Genomic DNA, 27,834 nt, shown 5'->3' on the forward strand with positions numbered 1-27,834 from the left:
CCCAAATTCTAACACCTCCACCAAATAGAGTTCTCTGCAAACTTAACTGACATTCATAATGATTGCTCCAAGGCACTAGAATAGCTTGACTCTCTAAAGAAATATGAAATTTTCTCCATTATATTCTTCACTCAAGCAAGAGGAACAACTACAGTTTAGAATATATTTTCAACAGTAATGAAAAAACATGAGTTTTGTTTATTGCTGCCATGATCAAGACTTTAAATCAACTACTCTTTAAGAAGTAATGTTAATAGAGGCTTGATAATATGTTTCAGAATATAATTTTGAGCCTCATTTTTTTCTTTGGACCCTTTCTGTAACCCCAGAGATCCATGGCTTTTCCCTAACAAGCAGAGACAGGTTTGCTTTGTGGTAAAGATATTCTGACAGACATCCTAGACTCTGATGGGCTTCGAATGAAGGTCTGGATCTCAGGTTGGAATCTATGGCAGCCCATCAGGCTACATCAACACAGAACATGGTTTCCCACTAGAGGACCGCTGTGCCACCGAGAAGGCAGGAAGGGAATCAGTGTTTCTGAACTGCCACATGCCAGAATCCTTTCATAGGTTGACTCATTTAATCACCACACTGTGAAAAATTATCATCCCTGGTTCACAGACACAGAAACGAAGTCTGAGAGAAATACAGTAATTTACCTAAGGTCACAGAGCCATGAAGATCTGAACCCCCAGTTCTCCCTGTTTCTCTCAGCTTATACCACTGGCAAGAGGCAAAGCCTTCCTTTTTTCCCAAAAGTTATGTTCTTCCCTTCAAACGCTTCCAAGAAAGCCACAATTGCTGGGGATTTTTCTAATCTTCCTTTTTAAGAACTGCAAGGTAATATTTGTTTTAAATGTTTTCTGACCAGCTTAGTGTAGAATTTGGGACAAGAAAAAATGATTATCAAAATTTTAGATAAATTTTAACATAGTTCTTAATTTTTATTTTTTTGAAAGAATTGTTAAAGGATATCTGGATCAGTATTTTCCATTATGTTGCTACTAAGTTAAGGAAATACTTTAAAAATCTACCTTGCATGTGGCCCACGCAAGTTAAAGAAATGCTTTGGTGCTGAAATATTTATAGATGAAATGATACATTGTTTGGATTTCTTTCAAACTTACCCGAAGGAAGATGTAGGTGGTTATATACATAGAGGAAACAAGATTGGCTATGGGCTGATAAATGTAGAGTCTGGCTGATAGTTACGGGGGTTATTATAATATTCTCTAATTTTTTTGGAAATTTTTTAAAAGCAAAAATGTATGCAGAATATATGCTTGGGATTTTATAGGTTCATCAGGCTACTTACACGTTACTTTCTGGAGCAGTCCCTTGGTATTCAGTCTTTCAGGTAACACGTGTTTACTGAACAGCTACTACGTTCCCAGCATTGTGCTAACTTGATTCAACTTATATGAATATGTAAACAACAATAAAATAAATATGAGGAACTGCTTATTATGAAGCTTTGTTTACTTAAATGGTTTGAACTTAACATATGTAATGCTTGGCAACACTAACTAAAGGTGTGGGTCACCTTTGATAATTCTCTTAATCACTTCTCTGTACCTTATTCTGATCTTTTAGATGAATGATTTTATGTTCTCATGAATGGGCACAGATGTGGGTGGGAAAGCACTGCTTTCATCCAGACACTGACAATACTCCTGGGATATAGGTATAAAGAGTACAGATAGCCTCACTCCCTTGCCTCTCTCTTCCTCTTTGCTACTTGCCTAGCAAAATCCCAACAGGCTCTCAACCCAAGTCTCTGCCTATTCTACTACTCAAGCTGAACATGCCTGGAAAAAAACACACATCCCTGATGATTCATGCCACTGCAAATTTATGACCACAAATATCAAGTGGGCAGTCCTACATTTCCCTAGTCAGCTCACTCTCCCAGGCTCTACACTTGTTTTTTCTTTTTTCTCCCTAATCTTCTACACCTCTTCCCTTTCCACACTCTTAGCCAATGACCTCCTGTATTATTTTCTTCAGATATAGAAAGCATCTATAAAGAACTACCTGATCTTCCCAGCAGAAAATGTTCCATCCCACCTACATCTGCGCACATAAACTCTGCCTTCCCTCCTGCTACCCAGGATGAAACTCTTCCTGTTCTACCTATGGCCACATTCTTCATTTGTGCACTGAATCTCATCATCTCCCTCCTTCTCAAGGACTTTGTCTCAACTCCCCAGAGATTAGTCCTCAACTCCCTTTTCTGTAAAAACTTACTCCTTAGGGGCTCCCACTAGCCCCATTCTTTGAAGAATATACTGGTGTCTGTAAGGACGACTGTTCAGCATCCTTGATGTGTCTATTCCTTCCCCTGAATGCTCAACTCAGTAGCAAGTTCTCTTGAGCTCTACCTTCAAAATGTATCTTAGGACCAATATCGTATGATTCTACTTATGTGGGGTACCTAGAACAAATTCAAAAAGACATGAAGTTGAATCATGGTTACGGGGGCTGAAGGGAGGGAATAAAAGTGCTTAATGTGTACAGAGTTTCAGTTTGGAATGATGAAAAGTTCTGGGGATGGATAGTGGTGATCATTACATAACAATGTAAACGTACTTCATAGCACTGAACGGTACACTTAAAAATGGTTAAACTGATAAATTTTATGCTATATATATTTTACCACATTAAAAGAAAGATCAGTTAAGAAAACAGATATATATAAATTTGAATCCAACTGCTTTTTACTACTTTTATTGCTGTCATCCTAATTCAAAACACTGTCATCTCTCACCTGCATTACAGCAATAGCCTACTGAAACATCTACTTGCTTTTAATCTTGCCCCCTGCGTCAGTTGGATCTCTACACACAACAGCAGAGTGATGTTTTAAACCACGAGGGAGATCCTATAACTTGCCAGATCAAAATTCTGTCAGAATAAAATTCAACTCTTTACAAAGGTCGTACTCTTCATCAAATACCTGGGTCTTTGTTCCTGCTTTCACTCCCTCCAGAATGCTCTTTTCAGAGCTGGCTCCCTCACTTCATTCAGGTCTCTGCTCATATGTTACACCATACCCAATCATCTAATCTAAACTATCCTCCCATCACACACATGTGCATGCATGCAGACATGTGTACCCATGACACATACATATATCCCTTCCTCTGCTTTATTTTTCTTAACAGCTCTCTTACTACATATATTTGCCTATTTACTTATTACTCTGCCCCTCTTGATGTAAGCTCAGTGAATTATCTACTGCTGCTTTTCTAGACCTTAACCATGACTGGTACATAATAGGAGTTCAAGAAATATTTGTTTGCTAAAGGCATGATGGGGATTGTTTGAGGCTTTGCATGTTAAATTTGAAGTTTAGAAAATTTCAGATGCAAGAGTGTTCCTAAGTGGCTCACGTCAGAAAGGATTCTCCTTTAACAGCAAAGAAGTCCTTCAGTAACCAATGACAACACTTCCGGAAGGACTGTTAACAGCAAGAATGAGTGGAGGGAGGGGAGAGTTGAGATAATGGATGCCAGAGTGCTGAGAAAAGTCTAAGATGCTGGTGCTTATAATATTTTATTATTCATAATTGTCATGTTGATGAGAAAGGACTTAAAGGTCTCTTGAAAATATTCTTCAGAAGATTATGCTATTTATGCAAGAAATAGACTTGTGGAAAGAATCCTATGGTATGCATGTCATCCCTAAGTGATGAAGAGGAATGGCACTTTAATGAGTAAAATGCTGAGTGTATTCAGACACCCCCAGGGTCGTGCTAAGTGTAATAGGTGGTGATAGTATTATTGTGGTATCCTGGTGGAGGGTCTAATTTCAGGAGGCTAAATTGGGGTTTCCCAAAATTGAGCTCCCCTGTTGTATTTTAGATTTCTTAGACTTTTGAAGAGGGAAATTAAGTAGGTGAGATTTTTACAATTGTTATAGAATAAAATTTTATTTTAATAAGAAGAATTACATTATCACTAATTATGATATAAAGAAAAAAATAATGTTCAGATTAGAACAGAGAGTTACATTAAAGGTCTATGTTCTTAGTTCTGCTGTTTCTTATTTTAACCAGGTCAACTTTTCCTCCTTTTTTCTCAGTCAGTCCTATTCTGGAGGCTTCCAGGTTCTCAGTGGGCACTTTGCTTTACTGCTAACTGAATGGAGATCTCAAGGTCCTGCTCTACTTCCGGAGCCTGGGCCACTCCTTAAGCTCTGAGGCTCTCGCTGCTCCTTCCCTGCTTTGCGGGGTGAATGCAGTAAAAAGAGAAGTAGAACTAATGACTCCTGAGTCTGACTTGGAGGGCGACCTGCGATCTCCATTTGCCTGTGATGGAGGGGGCCCAGGGACATGGGACTTTCAATGCTAAATCTGAGAAAGTCCCTGGGAAACTGGGACAAGTTGGTCACCCTCCCGCTACTAAGTTCAAGGATAGAACTGGTGGAAGAGCTAAGGCATGGCATCATTCACTACAGCTTGTGGCAAATTCTTGGCCCTGAGCTTATAACTTCCTGTGGCGTCAGGGATCTCCTCTGGGCATCTTTAACCTTCTTCTTCTTATTTAATTATTTGCACTGAATGGAAGTCTGTGGATTCCTATTAAGCCTCAAATACAGTCCCCAAAACAAAGAGGAAAATTGTGTTTATAAATTATGGCGATTGCAATGACTATTTGCCTCTCTCTGCCCCCAGCCTGCTCCAGCTACTATCACTTAACCCAACCTAGGGGCTCAGCCTCTACCCCAGATCTGAGGCCTAATCCTGTTTGTGGACTCGAAACATTTTAGGAGTCTCAAGCCAGCTTCTCTGACCTGGTGCTTCAGCTTGGAACCTGGGTCTGTGTTTATCCCCTACTTTGCGCCCTAGACCCTTGACTGGGATTTCACTTGGCAATGTGTTTGCATGCCACTACCTGCCTTGATGTGCTCGCAAGGGTCCAGTGTCACACGAGTGGCATGAGGCATGTGCCTGGGGTCTTGGCTCCTCCAGCATCCCTGATGCCCTGACCACCAGCCTTGGCCTTCTCCTGGACTCTATGCTGCTGGGCTCTGCTCCTCACGGAGGCCCGGCCACTGTCTATGAGCCTCCCCTTCAGGGCAATCCCCACGCATAGCAACTCTGTGAGCTTTGGAGACAGGTGCTTCCCCAGGCACAAAGGTTACAAAACAACGTCCCCTCTGGGATGACTAATTAGAAAAGAGTATCCTTTCCTTGGGCACCTATGAGGCACAGGGCTTGGCAGACAGAGCCCTGGCTGCGTTTTAACTCCTGCTGGCACCATCGTAGCTGGGTGTTTAAACTTACACAACTGCACACCTAGCTCTCCTCCTAACACTAACAAATACCTGGCCCAGCTGCCACCAGGACCTGGCACAACGGCATGCTTTGTGTGTCTGGACAAATTTGGTCTCACTACTGAGCACTGAACTTGACCCTGCATTTGCTCTTTGTCTACCCTGCTCCCATCTTCTTCAGCTTTCAGGTTACTCCTATTTAGGCTCATTCTTAACCTGCTGGTGTAAAAAAAAGGAATGCTATAGCCTATAAAAACCTAAATGGATAATATTAATGATATGAGTTTTGTCCTTCCTGTCAAATATTATAATAAAATTCAATTTTAGTTTAACAAAACCTACCACCCACTGGCTATAGTGCTTTGTTACTTTGGATCTCTGCTGGTTTCTGGATGGATTTTCTAGTCTTTGCTACTCTTTTTTTCCCAAAAGATGTTTACCTTTGGGTAATCCTGTGTTTTCTCTTTCTAAAGATAGTTGAAGATTCTTAGAAGAGAGTTTTTTAATACAATGTTGACTTCAGGTCTACACCAAAATCTATTATTCCATACTTCTCTGTGAAAAAGATGAAGGTATGAAACTTGACTGCTTAAAACGTGGAACCAGAAGAGAGAGTACTGGAAAGAGAAGTTGTGGTCTGATAGGCTGGACATCCTAGCTCTGGGAGGAAGGGGGCAAGAGCAAGCAAAATCCATTTGGGACAGATGCAGAGAAAAGACTGGAGATGAGAAAAGCCATTTGGACAGGCTGAATCACATTACACTGAATTTCTGAAAGCTTATCAAGCCAAAGAGAATCTTTTGTTACTTGGAATTGCAGGCTTTGAAAGTTTAATCAATTAAATCCAAGTTTCCCTGATGGAACATACAATTACCAGAAAGCTTGAGCCTGCCGCAAAGCCACGTGTTACTTTGTGAAAACAAATTGAATTTTATTTTGTGAGGAAGGTCAGTAGATTATTTTCATACTTCTACCACATTTAAATGCAAGCTACTGAGCGTTCTGGGGAGCGTTGCTGTTTTTACAATGCTACCTTCTCATAGTTAAATGGGTACACAATAAATACTGCATAGAACACATAAGTACTTAACAGATAATTTCATTGTAACTATGGGCTAAGTACTATGTGGTACCCATAAATACACACATATATCTAAATATGTAGGTATCTAGAGACAGTGAATGAATACATACATAAAATTAAGAGACAGAATTAAAGTTTCATCAACATGGTTACACATTATGCTTTAGTTTAGACAATGTCAGTTCCCTTGAAATGTCTTTGCACAGCCAGATCTATGCTAAGATCAAAACCTGTTTTTTTTTATTCTTTTTTTCTTTTCTTTAGCCACCAAAAATAGCTTAATAAATAGAAAAAAAATTCTCCAGGGTGCTTTTCCTCCTTAGAGTATTGTGTAAAAGATGTAGAAAAAAGTTTGGAAAGAAAAGCTTATCTGCATTTATAAACCCCAGACAGGGTTGAATTTTTCACACATAATAAATGAGCTTGAGTCCACTAATTGGGTAAACAATTATTGCGCCTCCAATCATCCTCCTCTAGATGACTTCCTCTAATGCTAACCACTGGCCCAGTAGAAAGTGATCTGTGTTCAAAATCTGCTCAAGTTTTCTCACTTTCAGCCTATTTGAAGGCTGAGTGGGAGCAGTAGCTGACTTACTTGTATTTATCTTCTGGAGTGAAATATGCTTTTCCAGTTGTCTCCTAAGTTTCACCTCTGCTCCGTACTTTCCGGTGGTCCCATTGTCGGCCAGAATGAAGTGAGAATGCATGCTGTTGAGAACAGTGAGCTTGCTCATGGGATTGGACATGGTCTGATACGGCCGGACAACCTGCAGAATTTCAAAAAAAGGGGCAAAAGTCAGAGAAAAGAGTGAAAAATATGAAAAGGAGAACCAGACAGACAGGAATGAGAGAGAGAGAGAAGGGAAATCAATTCTTTGGTACAGTGAAAGGATAGTCTACATCCTCCTCCTAATACTGCTTTGGGTAGAAGCAAGATTTACAGTAAGTGTTCCATTAATTTTCTGGATTCATACAGAAATGAGAGTTTGTGTTTTCACTGTACTCAAAAACTGGCAAGTGAATGTCTGTTTCATTTTGAAGTTGACTGTTTATATGCTGATGAACCAAAAATAATTTTTAAAACTTAGCTATTTTGTTTCTTTCTTTCTCCTCTCCTTCATGTCCATACATCTAATAGGCAGAGAAGAGCAACCATGATTCTGGAGTACAGTGGAGGGTGGGGAGTGGAGGGTGGAGAATGGGGTCAGGGGTGATCTTCTTTGTCAAGCCCATTCAGCAATCTGAAGGTCTGTTATTTAAACAGACCTTAAGACACCTTAAGGTGTCTTATTAGACACCTTAAGTGGAAATGCTGAATGTAAAATAACTGTATCATGATATAAATAAAAATCAGGCTCACAATGTTCATCTCTGTCTTAAATTTTTGTTGTGTTATTTTAATTTCATGGTGAATCAGACTACCTGAAACAGAACAATTCTTAGTATGGTCTTTCAGACTTTTGATCTGAAAAGAAAAACAAAACCTATTGTGCGCCAGTTGCTTTATATACATTATCTATACTCCTTGCAACAATCCTGCAAGGTAGATGTTGTTATGTTTATTTTGTAGATGAAGGAACAGAGATGGAGATTAAGTAGGTTTTACAAGAGTTTACCACGCTCAGAACCAGAAATCACAACCAGGTCTGCCTGATTCCAAAATCTATGCTTATTTATTCCCCTTTCCCAAACTGCTGAGACACAATGGAAACAAGATGATGTGTTGGAAATCTACTCCTAAAATATTTAGGCAGAAATTTCACTCAAGACTATGAAAAGGAACATTTAACCAACTCACTGTTACATGGTGTCCATACAGTTATTTCTGTACTGTATCACTGAAAATGACAAGACAGAAATAAATGCTAAGGGACTTTTATTTCTGTGCCTTTAGGCAGTGTATACATTAATTATAGAGTTGAGATGCACTTGTTCATTTTAAGTATATAATAACTCATCAGGCAAAGCTGTAGTAAGATTAAGTAGCTTGCTAAAGGAATTACAAAGTGATTCAGTAAAGACAGCATCAGTAGAAAAGATCTCATAAAAGTCATATTTTACACCTTGATGCTGATTCAAAACCCCACATTTCTGCATGCCTGGCAAACAGAATCTACTCAATGAATAGTGAATGGATTAATTCAAAAGACTTGAGACAGACATGCTTTTATTAAAAGTTGAAAAATAAAAACCCCCTCTTATCTGAATTGTTTGGGAATTGATCTAATCTAAATTTAAAATGGGTAATTCTGAGCTTTTAAAATATCTTTCAGACCTTTTAATAAATGTCCCTATTTGTTAATATACCATTAATATACCATTAATTCACAGCTTATTCTAGATGGCTCTCATTTATAAAGGAAGCCTATAAATTTGTGATTATTGTTTCCAGTAATCACATGGAGCAGTGTTCAATTACCCCCTTGTCTAGATGAGTGAATAAGAGTACCCCCTGAACTACGGAGAGAGTGGTTGGCTAACCCCATCCTGAGTTCTTTACCACTGGAAGAGTAGGTCGCTTGTGGTTAAAATTCCCATTTTGCTGTTACGCATTTTTGATCATATAACATTCATTCTATAACAGAGTGCAAGTTAATAAATATTAATGCTTTGTTGAAAAAGGCTTGGCAGAAAGACTTTCTCCTATTCTTAAAGTACCTCTGCACTGTACTTCTGGACAAAAGAAAAAGCTTTAGGTTACTGTTTTCTCTTTCCTAACGGCAGTTCCCCAAGGCTCCATGCCAAGAAGGAGGGAACCCCAAAGCAGTTCTGTGAGGGGCATGGGACAGTGGATTTTCTAGAGGTTAAACTGTTTGTGATGGAGAACTCCAGACACTTGTTCTAGATGAGATACGGGGCATGTTTTCGAATTCTTGGGAGCTTAATTAAAGACCAGCAGTGAAAGTGATGTTTTCAAACAAATAAAGGAGTGAAAATGATTCTGGGTCAACCTGACTTAATCACCACAATCTGAGAATAAAAGAACATAATTAAATCATCTGACTATATTCTATATATCTGTTTCCCCCACCACAGGATTCTAAGGACATTGGTGCTTCAGCCTTCTGAGTTTTGACCTTCGTTTCTTGTGAAACATGGTGCACCAGCTCTTTGGAAATACGGTACATTTGAATTAATCATGATAAGAGGATCAAGTTTACAGTGTCACTCATGAATTTTAATTTCTTCATCTTACTGCTCCCCATTTCTTTGGAGCTTATGTTAAAGTAAGTTAAAGGTAGTTATATTTTGCCAGGGATTTTTTTCTGCCAAATAATGGAGGATATAAATCCAAAAAATAAGTTAAATGTCCTAAATTATTTTCCAGTCATGACTGGAGGAAGGTATGTTGAATCCTGGAACAATCATGAACGTTTGAGGCATGGAAATCTCTTTGAATCCCAGTTCTGTCAATGGCTGTGTGAATCTGAGTCTCACATTTTTAATCTGTAAAAGAGAAATGATAAAACCACTTAACTCATGGGGGTTAGATGAGATTATATGTGCAAAGTACCTGGCACCATGCCTGGCTCCTAGTAGGCAATCTACAAATGTGAATTTCTTCTCAAGTCCTGCTTTATCTTAACAACTATAAACTGATTTCCAGTTGCAAACTAGTGACCAAAATGAAACGATGGGAGACAAATCAGTCACTTTTGTTTTACACAGGGATTTAAATCAATCAATATGAGTAAAGAAAACAAATTTATCAGTTGCCAAAATATGCAAAGTGGTTTTTTTTGCATGTCCTCCTAGGTCATTTAAGACGGTGATATTCTGGAAATATTTGTTGATTAACTGCAAAGTTGGAAATAACTTCCCAAATACTTCAGAGGAATGCATTTTGGTCTAACTTGTCTACAAAATACACTTAATATTCTTCATAACAAACATACCAGCAGTCTATTTTTGTTCAAGTTACAATTTGCATATCTACAAAAGATTTGCTGATCTTCCTGTTAAGTTTTTCAAATAGAAAAAAATAATGCCTTTGTATCACATGAATACAAATGAATTTTTCCTTCTGACAAAATTTTAGAGGTAATGTAAAACTTTTATTGTTAAGAGCATAACATAAAAAGGACTTTTTTGGAAATGTGTATATGTGTGTGTGTGTGTGTGTGTGTGTGTGTGTGTGTGTGCATGGGCATGTTTGCATAGCAAGAACAATTGTGACCTGTAGGTATACAGATTACTCTAGCACGTTTCTCAGCCAGTGTTTCCTGGGAGAATCAAGCCCTAATGCTCTGCAGTATTCATTGTATGTAATGGATCACCTTCTCTCCTAAGAATATAGGATGGTCCACGTTATGTACCATCCTTGAGAGAATTGAGAAGAGAGTCATTCAAATAATTTTCTGTGTTTTGTAGCTGAAATGAGGAATCTGGGTCGGGAAAGACTGAATTGTGTCTGAAAGGACTACATATCAAGTGATCTTTCATGATTGGTAACTACATTGGTATCTATACCTAGAAGGGAAATCTGCTTAGAAATGGATTTTAGATACTTAGTATTTCACTCATTAATCCATTGTCCACACTTTGTATTGGCTGATTGGTAAAGCTCTGGTTCTAAGGCCTCTGTGTACCTTGACTTTGCAACAAAGAGGGAATGTAATAGAAGCTGTTCAAGAAGTTAATAGGTGGAGGGCCTTTATATAAGATATTTGTAGGGCCATTATCATTGCCAGGAGAGAACCGATCTAGAGACACTGTGGAGAAACTGAACATCATTCGTGTGTTGGTGCAGCGTGCTGCGTTTATTTTACTTGGATGGCTGAAATCGATCATTTGGGAGCTGATCTAGGACACCTGCTGGAGTTTTCCTAGCTATTTTCATGCATGTTCTGGTCTCACCCAGGAGTACTTAGTAGGCAGTTAGGAGATGGGACTTCAAGTTCTAGTTCCCCTAATTACTTTTGTGAACTTGGGCAAGTCTTCAAATTTATTCATTCATTCATTCACACACCCATTCAGAATTTCTCTAGGAAATGTATGTGATAAGTATTGGACTGGCTTGAGGAGACATATAATCTTGCATCTAAGTAATATCTCAAATAAATATTCAAAATATATTAATCGAAAGAAACTTTTTGGAGGGTGGTTTTCTCATCTGTAAGGTAGAGGATTTGACTATAAATTCTGAAGGCTTTCTACCTCTAAAATTGAGTCTGTACAGTCTGTATTAAAAAATACATTTGCCTTTTCCAAGTTAGCACAGAACAATGACCTTCTGTGTGTGCTGACCACAAAAAAAGTAGTTCGCTAATATCTTGGGGTCTCTTCCATTTTGTGGTGCTTTCCATGACGCAAGGGCAGTTTGGGTATCTGTAACTTCTTTCCTGAACAGAATTGAATTGAGTTAAATCAGGTTTCTGAGTCATCAATCACAGCCTTCTGCAATCCCAGATGTTATTACCTGTTGAGGTGTGTGCCAACCTGCCCCAGGCAATACCAGGGTAGGGGATGTGCAGCCCACTGAGTCATTCTTTCCCACCTAATAGCACCATGATTATAATTTAGGCAGGAAGAAAATTAGCATTCTTTCACTACTTACTGTATGCCAGGCACTGTGATAGACACTTTTACATGGATTAATCCATTTCATGCTTATTTTAAAGACAAAACTATAGAGGCTCAGAGAAGTAAAGTGTCTTGACAAGATCTGCCCCACTAACCTCACTGTTTCCTATAAATCGCATGTAGACCTTAAATTCCTTTACAGGGCAGGAGACATTTAGAGGAAAGACAGAGGACCCGGCCTGATTTTAAATTTATAAAGGATATTATGGTTGGTTTTGCTGCTGGACATTTTTGTCAGTGACTCAGCCGGGCATTATAATCCGGCTGACAGCTGATCAGATTATTTCCAGATGAGTTCTCCAGAACTGTATAGTAGACAGAGGTCAGGAAAGGCACCAGCAGGCAGCAAAATGGGGTTTGTGCTTTGGAGAGAGAGACACAAAAGGAGTGGCAAGGTACTCTTCAGATCAGGCGTGCGTTTCTGGGAGGGATGAGGGTATACTGCAGAGAAGTGGGAAACAACCTGTGTCTGAGGTAAAGAAACAAGGGGACTGAGAGAATGAAATAAAAAAAAGAAAGGCACTGTGTATCCTCAAAATCATAGCAAGGCCTGAGCTAGAGGGAACACTGGCTTGTTGTTTCCTATTCAGGCAGCTCAGCTTCAAGTCTAGGTATGAAGCAGGGTCATATTGAAACCCAGATGCTGACTCTCAGCTCAGCAATCCAAACAAGAAACCAGCAAACCCAGGGATCCACCTCTAAAGAATGCCCAGATACTTTAGCCGCGTGACTCCCACTAAAATCCACAGGAAAACAACTGCATCTTTTTGCAGCACTTTGAAAATGTGCTCTTCACCTCACGGGCTGCAGAGCTGCCCCATCCACATTTCAGGCTTTCTGCTCGAATAGGCTCGCCTCCCTCTGCCCTGTCCTGAGGTGAACTGTGTACCATTCAGATACAGGGCCTACTGGTTGTGGGAAAAGGCCTTGAGTTCTGAAAGGGGTTACTTGCTTTAGAAATCACCATGTATCAGTGGGGTGATTTTAAAATTTGTTCAGAAATTCTTTGAAAATCTCCCCTTAGTCTGGCTGGATTCAGTGACACACTTCCAAGCAGAATAAAGCAGAAGTGATGGTGTGTGGCTTCCAAAACTAGGTCATAAGAGGGTTCCTCTTCGCTTTCTCTTGGATCACCTACTCTGGGGGGAGCCAGTTGCCATGTTAATAAGGCAGCCTCCTGGAGAGATCCACATGGTGAAAACTCCTCCCAATAGCCATGTGAGTGAGTCATCTTGGAAGAGGGTACTGTAACCCCATACAATCCTTCAGATGATGCAGCCCCAACTGACATCCTGACAGTGACCTTACGAGAGACCCCAAGCCAGAACTAACCAGCTAAGCCACTCACAAATTCCTGATCCGCAGAAACAGTGATATAATGAGTGTTTAAAGTCGTTAAGTTTTGAGGTAATCTGTTATATGGTGATAGATAACTAATATAATAGTGCATTATTATTATCTTCTTGGAGACTTCAAAACATATTCTCTTCCCTCTACTCTGGATTCACTGATGCATCATAATTTCATGACCTCCATTCTGCCCCATTCTGGTCCTCTAAGCTGCCTGGCATTCCATCCCTAGGCTCTGATCAGTTCTGGTTCCTATTCTACACTGGGGCTATGACTACCATCCTCCACATTCCTCATACGTCTGACCCCAAACACTATCTCTCCTCATTTGGCAGATGATCTGACTCCTGTGTTTACACATTTGCCAGCCGGATGACCCAAGGCAGGTTATTTACCTTCTGGTCTCAGTGTCTCCATTTGTAAATGGAGATTAATAATGATTATAACTACCTCACTGGGTCATTTTTAGGATTCAATGAGATATAAAACTCATGAAATGATCCACATATGAACTCAAAAAAATGACAGTTGCTCTTATATGGAGAAGTAATATTGCATAATAGGTAAGAATATGATCTGGGGAATTGGATGGCCTAGGTTTACATCCCAGCTACATAATTTATTAGTTATGTAACATTGGGCAAGTTACTTAATCTCATTGTGTTTAGTTTCACCATCAGTAAAATGGGAAGGATGATAGTGATACTAAAAATAGCAACTTCTGAGTGCCATTATGAGGATTAAATGACTATTTGTGTAAAGTGCTTAGATGGATGCCGATACTTATTAAACTCTACAATTGTGTTGATATTATCATTGTTGTTATTATTATTTCAGTGATAAATGATAAACCTCCAGCTAAACTTCAAAATCCTGCCATCAACTCTGCCTACATATTCTTTCCTCATCTCCTTTGGTTACAAGGGTACAGGTGGTTAATCTCCCTTTTAGCTCTGGACCCCATCACCTCAGGGCCACTAGGACTTATTTCATTAATTATCTCCTCTCCAACCCTAACTCCATTTCTACCATAAACATATAAACAAACTCAGGTCTCTCCCATCTTGAAGAAAAAAATCCCTCAAATTATGGCTCCCTTTGGCTCCTCATGTCCCTTCTCTGCATCCCAGACAAACCTCTAAAAGGTAGTTTCTACTTGCCATCTCTACTTCTTTTTTTTCCTCCTCAACCCATTGAAATATGGCTTGATCCTCCATCATGCTTCTGAAACAGCTCTGACCAGTGATACCAATGATGTCTGTCTTGATCAACTGGATGAACACTTCTAAGTCCTTCTCTTCCTTAGACTCTCAGTTGTACTTGGCATTGCCCTTCACTCAGTCCTTCTAAAACACACTCTTCCCTTGGCTTCTAAAACACTCCCTGGTTTTGCTCCTCCCTCTTAGCCCTTCCTCTGGTCTCCTTCGCAGGCTGCTTTTCCTCTGCTCAACCATTAAATATTGGCTATCACCAAGATCCGGGATATCATCAGGCCCTCCTTTTCATCACTCTACATACTCTGCTGTATGTAGTGATCCATCCACTGCAGTGGCTTTAATTATCATCTATATGCAGACACCTTCTGAATCTAAGTGGGTAACCAGATCTTTCTCACTATCTTGCTGGACATTTTCACATAGATATTTCAAAGGAACTTTGAAGTCAACATGTCCAAATCCAAACTCAACACTGTGTTTACTGAAACTGTATTACCCATGCAACTGAACGTAGCCCTGAACCTGAGTGTGGTCCAGGTTTAGCTAGCATTGGCTCTTTCATGCCTGTAAAGACTTGAGTGGGTCTCCTTGTCTCAACTTCTCCTCTCACATCCTCTGAATATATCTTATCTAACCTAGTCATAGAAGTCTAATAAACTCCATGTAATAACACTCCTGGGAGGTTTTCTGAGCTTACAGTATGAAGTCACATTTGGCTTGCATCTGAAGTAAATGAAAAATGTACTGAGTTGAAAATGACACTAGAATTATCAATTGCATTATTAAATTTGATTTTTCTTGGCTTAAAATATAAAAATGACATCAAAAGAACACTTGCCAATTAAATGTAACAACTCTTAAAGGTTATAAAATTCTGAGACTATATCTATAGCTTAGGGAAGACAGAAGATAATTTAATAACCATATAAGATAATTTAATAACCATATAAGATGATGCTTTGGAAATCTACCTTGTGTTTTCATCCCCAGGCTAAAATGAAAAGTGCTTTTTCTTGTGATCATGCCTAGATTTTTCATTTGCTGTCTGTTTTGTTAATCTAAATTTGGGAAAAGACAAATCATAAAGCCTTCAGAAACTGTTCAATTACTTGAAACAATTCTGGTCAGATTGTTTTCTAAAGCAAGAATCTAAGTCTGAAATGAGTCATATAAAAATCACAATTCATTGGAATTTCTTTCTTGACTTAACACTGGTGACACTTTCATAAGCATCATTCCAGATCGAGAGTATTTAGGGACAAAGAAAAGGGCTCAGGTCACTCTCATTGAGTCTACTTTTGAGTTTATTTTACAGGCATAAGATATCTGCCAGTATCTCAACTAACAATAGAAATATAATATCATTAAATATTTTCTTATATATCGCTTGGCATGCTATTGGGTTGGCCAAAAAGTTCATTCGGGGTTTCCCATAAAATTTTATGGGAAACCCCGAATGAACTTTTTGGCCAACCCAATAGCATGCCAAGCGATATATAAGAAAATATTTAATGATATTATATTTCTATTGTTAGTTGAGATACTGGCAGATATCTTATGCCTGTAAAATAAACTCAAAAGTAGACTCAATGAGAGTGACCTGAGCCCTTTTCTTTGTCCCTAAATACTCTCGATCTGGAATGATGCTTATGAAAGTGTCACCAGTGTTAAGTCAAGAAAGAAATTCCAATGAATTGTGATTTTTATATGACTCATTTCAGACTTAGATTCTTGCTTTAGAAAACAATCTGACCAGAATTGTTTCAAGTAATTGAACAGTTTCTGAAGGCTTTATGATTTGTCTTTTCCCAAATTTAGATTAACAAAACAGACAGCAAATGAAAAATCTAGGCATGATCACAAGAAAAAGCACTTTTCATTTTAGCCTGGGGATGAAAACACAAGGTAGATTTCCAAAGCATCATCTTATATGGTTATTAAATTATCTTATATGGTTATTAAATTATCTTCTGTCTTCCCTAAGCTATAGATATAGTCTCAGAATTTTATAACCTTTAAGAGTTGTTACATTTAATTGGCAAGTGTTCTTTTGATGTCATTTTTATATTTTAAGCCAAGAAAAATCAAATTTAATAATGCAATTGATAATTCTAGTGTCATTTTCAACTCAGTACATTTTTCATTTACTTCAGATGCAAGCCAAATGTGACTTCATACTGTAAGCTCAGAAAACCTCCCAGGAGTGTTATTACATGGAGTTTATTAGACTTCTATGACTAGGTTAGATAAGATATATTCAGAGGATGTGAGAGGAGAAGTTGAGACAAGGAGACCCACTCAAGTCTTTACAGGCATGAAAGAGCCAATGCTAGCTAAACCTGGACCACACTCAGGTTCAGGGCTACGTTCAGTTGCATGGGTAATACAGTTTCAGTAAACACAGTGTTGAGTTTGGATTTGGACATGTTGACTTCAAAGTTCCTTTGAAATATCTATGTGAAAATGTCCAGCAAGATAGTGAGAAAGATCTGGTTACCCACTTAGATTCAGAAGGTGTCTGCATATAGATGATAATTAAAGCCACTGCAGTGGATGGATCACTACATACAGCAGAGTATGTAGAGTGATGAAAAGGAGGGCCTGATGATATCCCGGATCTTGGTGATAGCCAATATTTAATGGTTGAGCAGAGGAAAAGCAGCCTGCGAAGGAGACCAGAGGAAGGGCTAAGAGGGAGGAGCAAAACCAGGGAGTGTTTTAGAAGCCAAGGGAAGAGTGTGTTTTAGAAGGACTGAGTGAAGGGCAATGCCAAGTACAACTGAGAGTCTAAGGAAGAGAAGGACTTAGAAGTGTTCATCCAGTTGATCAAGACAGACATCATTGGTATCACTGGTCAGAGCTGTTTCAGAAGCATGATGGAGGATCAAGCCATATTTCAATGGGTTGAGGAGGAAAAAAAAGAAGTAGAGATGGCAAGTAGAAACTACCTTTTAGAGGTTTGTCTGGGATGCAGAGAAGGGACATGAGGAGCCAAAGGGAGCCATAATTTGAGGGATTTTTTTCTTCAAGATGGGAGAGACCTGAGTTTGTTTATATGTTTATGGTAGAAATGGAGTTAGGGTTGGAGAGGAGATAATTAATGAAATAAGTCCTAGTGGCCCTGAGGTGATGGGGTCCAGAGCTAAAAGGGAGATTAACCACCTGTACCCTTGTAACCAAAGGAGATGAGGAAAGAATATGTAGGCAGAGTTGATGGCAGGATTTTGAAGTTTAGCTGGAGGTTTATCATTTATCACTGAAATAATAATAACAACAATGATAATATCAACACAATTGTAGAGTTTAATAAGTATCGGCATCCATCTAAGCACTTTACACAAATAGTCATTTAATCCTCATAATGGCACTCAGAAGTTGCTATTTTTAGTATCACTATCATCCTTCCCATTTTACTGATGGTGAAACTAAACACAATGAGATTAAGTAACTTGCCCAATGTTACATAACTAATAAATTATGTAGCTGGGATGTAAACCTAGGCCATCCAATTCCCCAGATCATATTCTTACCTATTATGCAATATTACTTCTCCATATAAGAGCAACTGTCATTTTTTTGAGTTCATATGTGGATCATTTCATGAGTTTTATATCTCATTGAATCCTAAAAATGACCCAGTGAGGTAGTTATAATCATTATTAATCTCCATTTACAAATGGAGACACTGAGACCAGAAGGTAAATAACCTGCCTTGGGTCATCCGGCTGGCAAATGTGTAAACACAGGAGTCAGATCATCTGCCAAATGAGGAGAGATAGTGTTTGGGGTCAGACGTATGAGGAATGTGGAGGATGGTAGTCATAGCCCCAGTGTAGAATAGGAACCAGAACTGATCAGAGCCTAGGGATGGAATGCCAGGCAGCTTAGAGGACCAGAATGGGGCAGAATGGAGGTCATGAAATTATGATGCATCAGTGAATCCAGAGTAGAGGGAAGAGAATATGTTTTGAAGTCTCCAAGAAGATAATAATAATGCACTATTATATTAGTTATCTATCACCATATAACAGATTACCTCAAAACTTAACGACTTTAAACACTCATTATATCACTGTTTCTGCGGATCAGGAATTTGTGAGTGGCTTAGCTGGTTAGTTCTGGCTTGGGGTCTCTCGTAAGGTCACTGTCAGGATGTCAGTTGGGGCTGCATCATCTGAAGGATTGTATGGGGTTACAGTACCCTCTTCCAAGATGACTCACTCACATGGCTATTGGGAGGAGTTTTCACCATGTGGATCTCTCCAGGAGGCTGCCTTATTAACATGGCAACTGGCTCCCCCCAGAGTAGGTGATCCAAGAGAAAGCGAAGAGGAACCCTCTTATGACCTAGTTTTGGAAGCCACACACCATCACTTCTGCTTTATTCTGCTTGGAAGTGTGTCACTGAATCCAGCCAGACTAAGGGGAGATTTTCAAAGAATTTCTGAACAAATTTTAAAATCACCCCACTGATACATGGTGATTTCTAAAGCAAGTAACCCCTTTCAGAACTCAAGGCCTTTTCCCACAACCAGTAGGCCCTGTATCTGAATGGTACACAGTTCACCTCAGGACAGGGCAGAGGGAGGCGAGCCTATTCGAGCAGAAAGCCTGAAATGTGGATGGGGCAGCTCTGCAGCCCGTGAGGTGAAGAGCACATTTTCAAAGTGCTGCAAAAAGATGCAGTTGTTTTCCTGTGGATTTTAGTGGGAGTCACGCGGCTAAAGTATCTGGGCATTCTTTAGAGGTGGATCCCTGGGTTTGCTGGTTTCTTGTTTGGATTGCTGAGCTGAGAGTCAGCATCTGGGTTTCAATATGACCCTGCTTCATACCTAGACTTGAAGCTGAGCTGCCTGAATAGGAAACAACAAGCCAGTGTTCCCTCTAGCTCAGGCCTTGCTATGATTTTGAGGATACACAGTGCCTTTCTTTTTTTTATTTCATTCTCTCAGTCCCCTTGTTTCTTTACCTCAGACACAGGTTGTTTCCCACTTCTCTGCAGTATACCCTCATCCCTCCCAGAAACGCACGCCTGATCTGAAGAGTACCTTGCCACTCCTTTTGTGTCTCTCTCTCCAAAGCACAAACCCCATTTTGCTGCCTGCTGGTGCCTTTCCTGACCTCTGTCTACTATACAGTTCTGGAGAACTCATCTGGAAATAATCTGATCAGCTGTCAGCCGGATTATAATGCCCGGCTGAGTCACTGACAAAAATGTCCAGCAGCAAAACCAACCATAATATCCTTTATAAATTTAAAATCAGGCCGGGTCCTCTGTCTTTCCTCTAAATGTCTCCTGCCCTGTAAAGGAATTTAAGGTCTACATGCGATTTATAGGAAACAGTGAGGTTAGTGGGGCAGATCTTGTCAAGACACTTTACTTCTCTGAGCCTCTATAGTTTTGTCTTTAAAATAAGCATGAAATGGATTAATCCATGTAAAAGTGTCTATCACAGTGCCTGGCATACAGTAAGTAGTGAAAGAATGCTAATTTTCTTCCTGCCTAAATTATAATCATGGTGCTATTAGGTGGGAAAGAATGACTCAGTGGGCTGCACATCCCCTACCCTGGTATTGCCTGGGGCAGGTTGGCACACACCTCAACAGGTAATAACATCTGGGATTGCAGAAGGCTGTGATTGATGACTCAGAAACCTGATTTAACTCAATTCAATTCTGTTCAGGAAAGAAGTTACAGATACCCAAACTGCCCTTGCGTCATGGAAAGCACCACAAAATGGAAGAGACCCCAAGATATTAGCGAACTACTTTTTTTGTGGTCAGCACACACAGAAGGTCATTGTTCTGTGCTAACTTGGAAAAGGCAAATGTATTTTTTAATACAGACTGTACAGACTCAATTTTAGAGGTAGAAAGCCTTCAGAATTTATAGTCAAATCCTCTACCTTACAGATGAGAAAACCACCCTCCAAAAAGTTTCTTTCGATTAATATATTTTGAATATTTATTTGAGATATTACTTAGATGCAAGATTATATGTCTCCTCAAGCCAGTCCAATACTTATCACATACATTTCCTAGAGAAATTCTGAATGGGTGTGTGAATGAATGAATGAATAAATTTGAAGACTTGCCCAAGTTCACAAAAGTAATTAGGGGAACTAGAACTTGAAGTCCCATCTCCTAACTGCCTACTAAGTACTCCTGGGTGAGACCAGAACATGCATGAAAATAGCTAGGAAAACTCCAGCAGGTGTCCTAGATCAGCTCCCAAATGATCGATTTCAGCCATCCAAGTAAAATAAACGCAGCACGCTGCACCAACACACGAATGATGTTCAGTTTCTCCACAGTGTCTCTAGATCGGTTCTCTCCTGGCAATGATAATGGCCCTACAAATATCTTATATAAAGGCCCTCCACCTATTAACTTCTTGAACAGCTTCTATTACATTCCCTCTTTGTTGCAAAGTCAAGGTACACAGAGGCCTTAGAACCAGAGCTTTACCAATCAGCCAATACAAAGTGTGGACAATGGATTAATGAGTGAAATACTAAGTATCTAAAATCCATTTCTAAGCAGATTTCCCTTCTAGGTATAGATACCAATGTAGTTACCAATCATGAAAGATCACTTGATATGTAGTCCTTTCAGACACAATTCAGTCTTTCCCGACCCAGATTCCTCATTTCAGCTACAAAACACAGAAAATTATTTGAATGACTCTCTTCTCAATTCTCTCAAGGATGGTACATAACGTGGACCATCCTATATTCTTAGGAGAGAAGGTGATCCATTACATACAATGAATACTGCAGAGCATTAGGGCTTGATTCTCCCAGGAAACACTGGCTGAGAAACGTGCTAGAGTAATCTGTATACCTACAGGTCACAATTGTTCTTGCTATGCAAACATGCCCATGCACACACACACACACACACACACACACACACACACACATATACACATTTCCAAAAAAGTCCTTTTTATGTTATGCTCTTAACAATAAAAGTTTTACATTACCTCTAAAATTTTGTCAGAAGGAAAAATTCATTTGTATTCATGTGATACAAAGGCATTATTTTTTTCTATTTGAAAAACTTAACAGGAAGATCAGCAAATCTTTTGTAGATATGCAAATTGTAACTTGAACAAAAATAGACTGCTGGTATGTTTGTTATGAAGAATATTAAGTGTATTTTGTAGACAAGTTAGACCAAAATGCATTCCTCTGAAGTATTTGGGAAGTTATTTCCAACTTTGCAGTTAATCAACAAATATTTCCAGAATATCACCGTCTTAAATGACCTAGGAGGACATGCAAAAAAAACCACTTTGCATATTTTGGCAACTGATAAATTTGTTTTCTTTACTCATATTGATTGATTTAAATCCCTGTGTAAAACAAAAGTGACTGATTTGTCTCCCATCGTTTCATTTTGGTCACTAGTTTGCAACTGGAAATCAGTTTATAGTTGTTAAGATAAAGCAGGACTTGAGAAGAAATTCACATTTGTAGATTGCCTACTAGGAGCCAGGCATGGTGCCAGGTACTTTGCACATATAATCTCATCTAACCCCCATGAGTTAAGTGGTTTTATCATTTCTCTTTTACAGATTAAAAATGTGAGACTCAGATTCACACAGCCATTGACAGAACTGGGATTCAAAGAGATTTCCATGCCTCAAACGTTCATGATTGTTCCAGGATTCAACATACCTTCCTCCAGTCATGACTGGAAAATAATTTAGGACATTTAACTTATTTTTTGGATTTATATCCTCCATTATTTGGCAGAAAAAAATCCCTGGCAAAATATAACTACCTTTAACTTACTTTAACATAAGCTCCAAAGAAATGGGGAGCAGTAAGATGAAGAAATTAAAATTCATGAGTGACACTGTAAACTTGATCCTCTTATCATGATTAATTCAAATGTACCGTATTTCCAAAGAGCTGGTGCACCATGTTTCACAAGAAACGAAGGTCAAAACTCAGAAGGCTGAAGCACCAATGTCCTTAGAATCCTGTGGTGGGGGAAACAGATATATAGAATATAGTCAGATGATTTAATTATGTTCTTTTATTCTCAGATTGTGGTGATTAAGTCAGGTTGACCCAGAATCATTTTCACTCCTTTATTTGTTTGAAAACATCACTTTCACTGCTGGTCTTTAATTAAGCTCCCAAGAATTCGAAAACATGCCCCGTATCTCATCTAGAACAAGTGTCTGGAGTTCTCCATCACAAACAGTTTAACCTCTAGAAAATCCACTGTCCAAAAAAAAAATTACTGGATGCCTATTTGGCAAATTGAGGTATTGAAAATATCCTGTGAAATTCCACTAGTCGTGTTTATAAATTCTGTAGAGTCGAGTATTAAATATCCCAATCTGTTTCTTAAGTGTAAATAATTCTTCTTGGTTGAGAAATGACAGTACAGTTATCATTTAGGTAGAGGAAGGAGAGAGACTCAGTGAAAGGAGCAATAACCAGCAGGTGTGGACACACAGGTGTAGGGGCTGAGGTGGGGGAATGTAAATATATTTAACCTCAGGAGAAAATGACCTTAGTCACAACATTCTCGTGGCCTTATGTTGTCCTCTGTCCCACTTCCAATTACCTGTGTTAACACCTCCAGTGAATATCCATGCTCCAGTTGTCATGGCTGCTTTGATGAGACCTTTCCCAAAGACTTGCTTGAGTTTTGGCTGGAGTTCAAAGTTCTGTAGGCCCCCATGAACTGAGATGAGAAGCTTGGGAAGCTCCAACTGCCATTCCTTGGTCATCAGGTGTAGGAGGAGATCAGGTTTTGTATCGAAAGATACTCGTACGTACTAGAAGAAGGATGACCATTGATTAGGGAGACAGGGCAGGGCTGACTGTGGCTGCTTATCTTCACTGATTGCAATGATATGTATAGTTACTTGAAGAAAACGTCTTATAAAAACTAGAGTTTTTAAAAGGGGCAAATCAATTGCTTTACCAAAAGAGCCTTCTAGACAAAGGGATTCCATTTTAAAAGGTTTTCTTGAAATTCTGAATGACTACAAATTTTTAAATTATTTAACTTTCTAAAATGCAGTGTAAACACAACTTTCCCTGGGATGGGTTCTTTGCTCAAAGGAAATCGTATTTATATTTTACCAACCTTAAAATTTGTGCAACAGTTCAAATGTTGCTAACATTTTCAATATAAATTATCCCTCTATACCCACTGGACCTAGATATGACTGTTTCCGTGACCCTATGATTTTGAGAGGTTTTGAAAAATTCTACAGTTCTACATAATGTAACAAGAATTTTAAAATATGGTAACAGCTGATTATATTTATTTAAATCTAAAAATAACTGCATACCAAATGTTTTATCTTTCAAAGAAAAGTGACAGAAGTCATTCCAATTATTTTTGTAGAATAGTTGAAAAAAATTGAAGTGCATAGCAGATAACAAGGTATTACCAGATCCAACTGGAAATAAAGTTATGATAAGTATATATAAATAAAATGCTATAAATACATATAATGATAAACATCTATATAACTATATATATATATATATATATATACACACATACTCATTTAGGTCTTTAATCATATAAATATTTCATTTCTAGCTGGAAACAACTGGAATATTGGGCAAATGCACCTGAAAGCCTTTTGAAATGTATTGCTGAGCTGGCATGAAAAGAGAGAATATTCAGATACCTAAACAAAGTAGAAGCTGGAATCTCAGGAGGTAAGGAAATACCAAAGCAAGCTTTGGCCTTGAGGCTTTCTCCTGAATCCTGGAAGACCATGAGCATCTGCTTTGGTAGCTTAATGCAGTATGGGGGTGCCTAGGTGCCTAAGGAGAGACCCCACATAAAGCTGGGATACTTCAAAGGGCTCCACTCGCAAGTGTAAGGAAGAAAAATAAATAAGGCTGATGATCAGAAGAACAGAGCAAGGAAACTTGCCTGCCTCAACCTTGATTCTCAGCAGATGGGAAAAAAAAATTCTCCTCTGGTTACTTATAAACAAAAGTGGGTCCTCATACAGGTTCTGGTCCACATTCACACTCTCAGTGTGGTTTGAGAAACATCAGAGTATTTAATATAAGATGGTTCTGGTGGGGTAATGGCTCCAGATAACTCTCAGAAGTAAATGCAAATTCTCTGTGGAGGAATACATCATCAATCCAGGTCTCAAATAATTCCCATGGGAAAATAAGCATTTATTTCATTGTAAAAAATAAAATCACAAATTACAAAAGGAAGTAAAGCAACGTGAATGAGAACCAAAAGACAACGGATAGAAAAATAAGATCCTCAAAGATACTGAAATGTTCAGAGAAAGAATATGAAATAGCTACATTTAATATGTTAAAAAACATAAATGAGAAAATTGAACATATGAATAAAGAACAAGTGATTATAAAAAATGATCACATACATTTGAAAAAGAGTAAAAAAGAGAATTCTAGAAATTAAAATATAACAATTTAAATGAAAAATACAGGGGATAAATGAAACTAGAGATCAGACATGTTAACTACAGATCCAGAGAAATAAGCCAGATGCAGCCTAGAAAAATAGAGGAATTGAAAACATAGAAGAAAATTTGAGAATTTTAGAAGACGTAATCAGAATTCTAGATAGAAATAAAAGAGATAATGTGGAAGAGCCAATACTTGAAGAGATATTGGTTGGGAATTTCTCAGAATTACTAAAAGATACTAATTCTCAGATTCAAGAAGCTCAATGAATCCCAAGCAAGATAAATAAAAAGAAACCCCACGCACAGATACCTCATAGAGAACACCAAAGGGTAGGGGGAAAAGCCTTCAAAAGGAGCTAGAAAAAAGGACAGATTACCTACAAAGAAACACTCATTAGACTGATTGCTTACTTTCAACAGCAACAATGGATGCCAGAACAGTGTCTTCAATTTGCAAAGAGAAATTATCTGTCAGTGTAGAATTCAGCAAAAATATCTTTCCAAAATGAGAGCATATTATAGACATTTTTAGACTACCAAAACTGAGAATTCAATTCTAGCAGACTTCACTGAAGGAAATTTTAAGATATATGTAGCAGGCAGAAGTTACATGATCCCAGATGGATGATCTGAGATACAAGAAAGAATGGTAAACAAAGATATTAGCACATACAGGGTAAATCTTAAAAAGCACTGGTTGTAAAATATAAAATGATAATAGTGTCTAATATATGGTGGAAAGGGATAGAACTAAAGCACCGGATAATATAGCATATAAATTAGGGAGTAGTAATTAGAGTCAAAGCATTCTAAAGTCTATATATTATGTGGGAGAGAAAAGTTTTAATTTTGGAATTTGTGAAGTATTAATGTTGAAGTTGCATAACCACAAAAAGAATAGACTTGCATGTAATCATACAAACATATGCTTTTGGATGTATAAATTAAAAAGGTTATGCAGGAGATGACAATTTATTGTAATATTTTTGGGATCGGGGAGACCCCACTGTTGCAAAAACCTTAAAAATTATATGTCAATTCTTTTGTTAAAGTATATTTTAAATATATTTAGCAGAAATGTGAGGCACAGACATACAAAATATCAAAGTAGCTTGATAAATTAAGCTGCATAATCAAGAAATACAAAAGAGCTAAAGTTCCTCATATACATATACTAGAAATCCAAAGAAGTGTTAGAATCTAACAAGCTGGTTCTATATTGATTTAATCTACTCAGCAAAAATCAATTCCAGAATGGAAAGAGTAAAGGTTAGCAATTTTAGCTAAGTGCATTATATCAAAAGAATTATATCACTTATTTTACATTTGGTAGTGTATAAAATAAGTGATATAACAGCTAGTGGGAAGCAGTTGCATAGCACAGGGAGATCAGCTCAGTGCTTTGTGACCACCTAGAGGGGTGGGATAGGGAGGGTGGGAGGGAGGTGCAAGAGGGAGGGGATATGGGGATATCTGTATACATACAGCTGATTCACTTTGTTATACAGCAGAAACTAAGACATCATTGTAAAGCAATTATACTCCAATAAAGATGTTAAAAAAAAGAATCATATCACTTAATAGAATTTAACTAGAGTTTACAATGTGGGAAACCGCATATTTTGTACACAAACTCTCATGTAGAGGGCAAGAACTTTCAGATATCAGCAGAAATCTTCAACAACAACATGTGCTTTTGTGTCATGCAAGGAGCCTTGGGGCTGGAGAAAGGGTACTGCAGTGGTAGAAGCAAACACAAGCGTTTCTTAAATAAAAGCTTTTAAAATTATCTATTGTTATATTTATTATCTCATTGAGTGACTGTTTATAAGAAAGCTATCTATATAATGAACGCTATAAAACAAAAGAATAAAATGTTTTCTGTGCCCCTACACTGAACTTATGCTACTTAAGTAGTTAAAATTTGGTAGCTTTACTAGATTAAATTTATACCATTTTGAATAATTCTAGAAAGGGATATTTAGTAAAATAAACTAGAACTGAGACTCACAAGGCTTCCAAACTATACAAACCAAGAATGTTCATTGTGGAAGATGCTAAGAAACTGCTTCTCAAATTATTCAGTAACTTTATTTCAGTATCACTTTCTTATTCCTTCAAAAAACCCCAACTAAATAAGAATCCATATTCTTCTAAGGTGAGATATAAATTACACTTCTAAATATAGAAAAACATCTAAAGTATAAAAATCCTTCTAAAATTAAAAAATCCTTCTAAAATCCCCTTGCAAGCCTAGATAGTGGTTCCTAAAATTTCTGAAGAACTGTAAAGCTGTAGTCCCAATGATTAGAGAAGGCTTACATGAGAACAGTAAAATGTTTTGAAAAACAAGAAAAGTAGTGTGATTGTGGCTTTTGGAACTTCACGATGCCTCACTGAGCAATCCTACCTGCACGTTTCATTTAGCCAGGTAAATAATGTGAGATTCTGAGCCACAGGTAGTGTCTGTGTCTGTCTGGGAACAGACACACATACATTACTAATTAACTCAATGTGAAGAGATATAGCAATCATACTAAATCACTACAGAGATTGTGTAATAATTTTAGTATGTGTAACCTAGCTAAATAACATTATTATGGGGACTTCCCTGTGATCTAGTGGGTAAGACTCCACGCTCCCAATGCAGGGAGCCTGGGTTTGATCCCTGGTCGGGGAACTAGATCCCACATGCATGCTGCAACTAAGAGTTCACATGCCACAACTAAGAAGCCCGCATGCCGCAACTAAAGATCCCATGTGCTAGCAATGAAGATATTGCACACGTCGCAACTAAGACCTGGCACAGCCAAAATAAAATTAAAGAAAGAAAGAAAGAAAGAATATTAAAAAATAACATATTATGGAGTTCAATTATT

The 27,834-nt window shown here is 38.2% G+C and overlaps 1 protein-coding gene across 1 annotated transcript in view; it reads right to left on the reverse strand.

Annotated features, from left to right (window-relative positions):
• The window catches only part of LOC103077903 (transient receptor potential cation channel subfamily M member 3-like), a 104,464-nt gene that overhangs the window by 42,503 nt on the left and 34,127 nt on the right, over positions 1 to 27,834 (reverse strand). The window contains exons 5-7 of the mRNA XM_007452998.1: positions 23,101 to 23,314; positions 20,797 to 20,849; positions 6,960 to 7,131 (exon numbers count right to left, since the gene is read on the reverse strand). Of these exons, the coding sequence (XP_007453060.1) occupies positions 6,960 to 7,131; positions 20,797 to 20,849; positions 23,101 to 23,314 (439 nt within the window). The remainder of the gene's footprint in view (positions 1 to 6,959; positions 7,132 to 20,796; positions 20,850 to 23,100; positions 23,315 to 27,834) is intronic.

This window comes from Lipotes vexillifer, unplaced genomic scaffold (assembly GCF_000442215.2).
Source record: "Lipotes vexillifer unplaced genomic scaffold, Lipotes_vexillifer_v1.1 scaffold1889, whole genome shotgun sequence".
NCBI classification, from domain to species: Eukaryota; Metazoa; Chordata; class Mammalia; order Artiodactyla; family Lipotidae; genus Lipotes; species Lipotes vexillifer.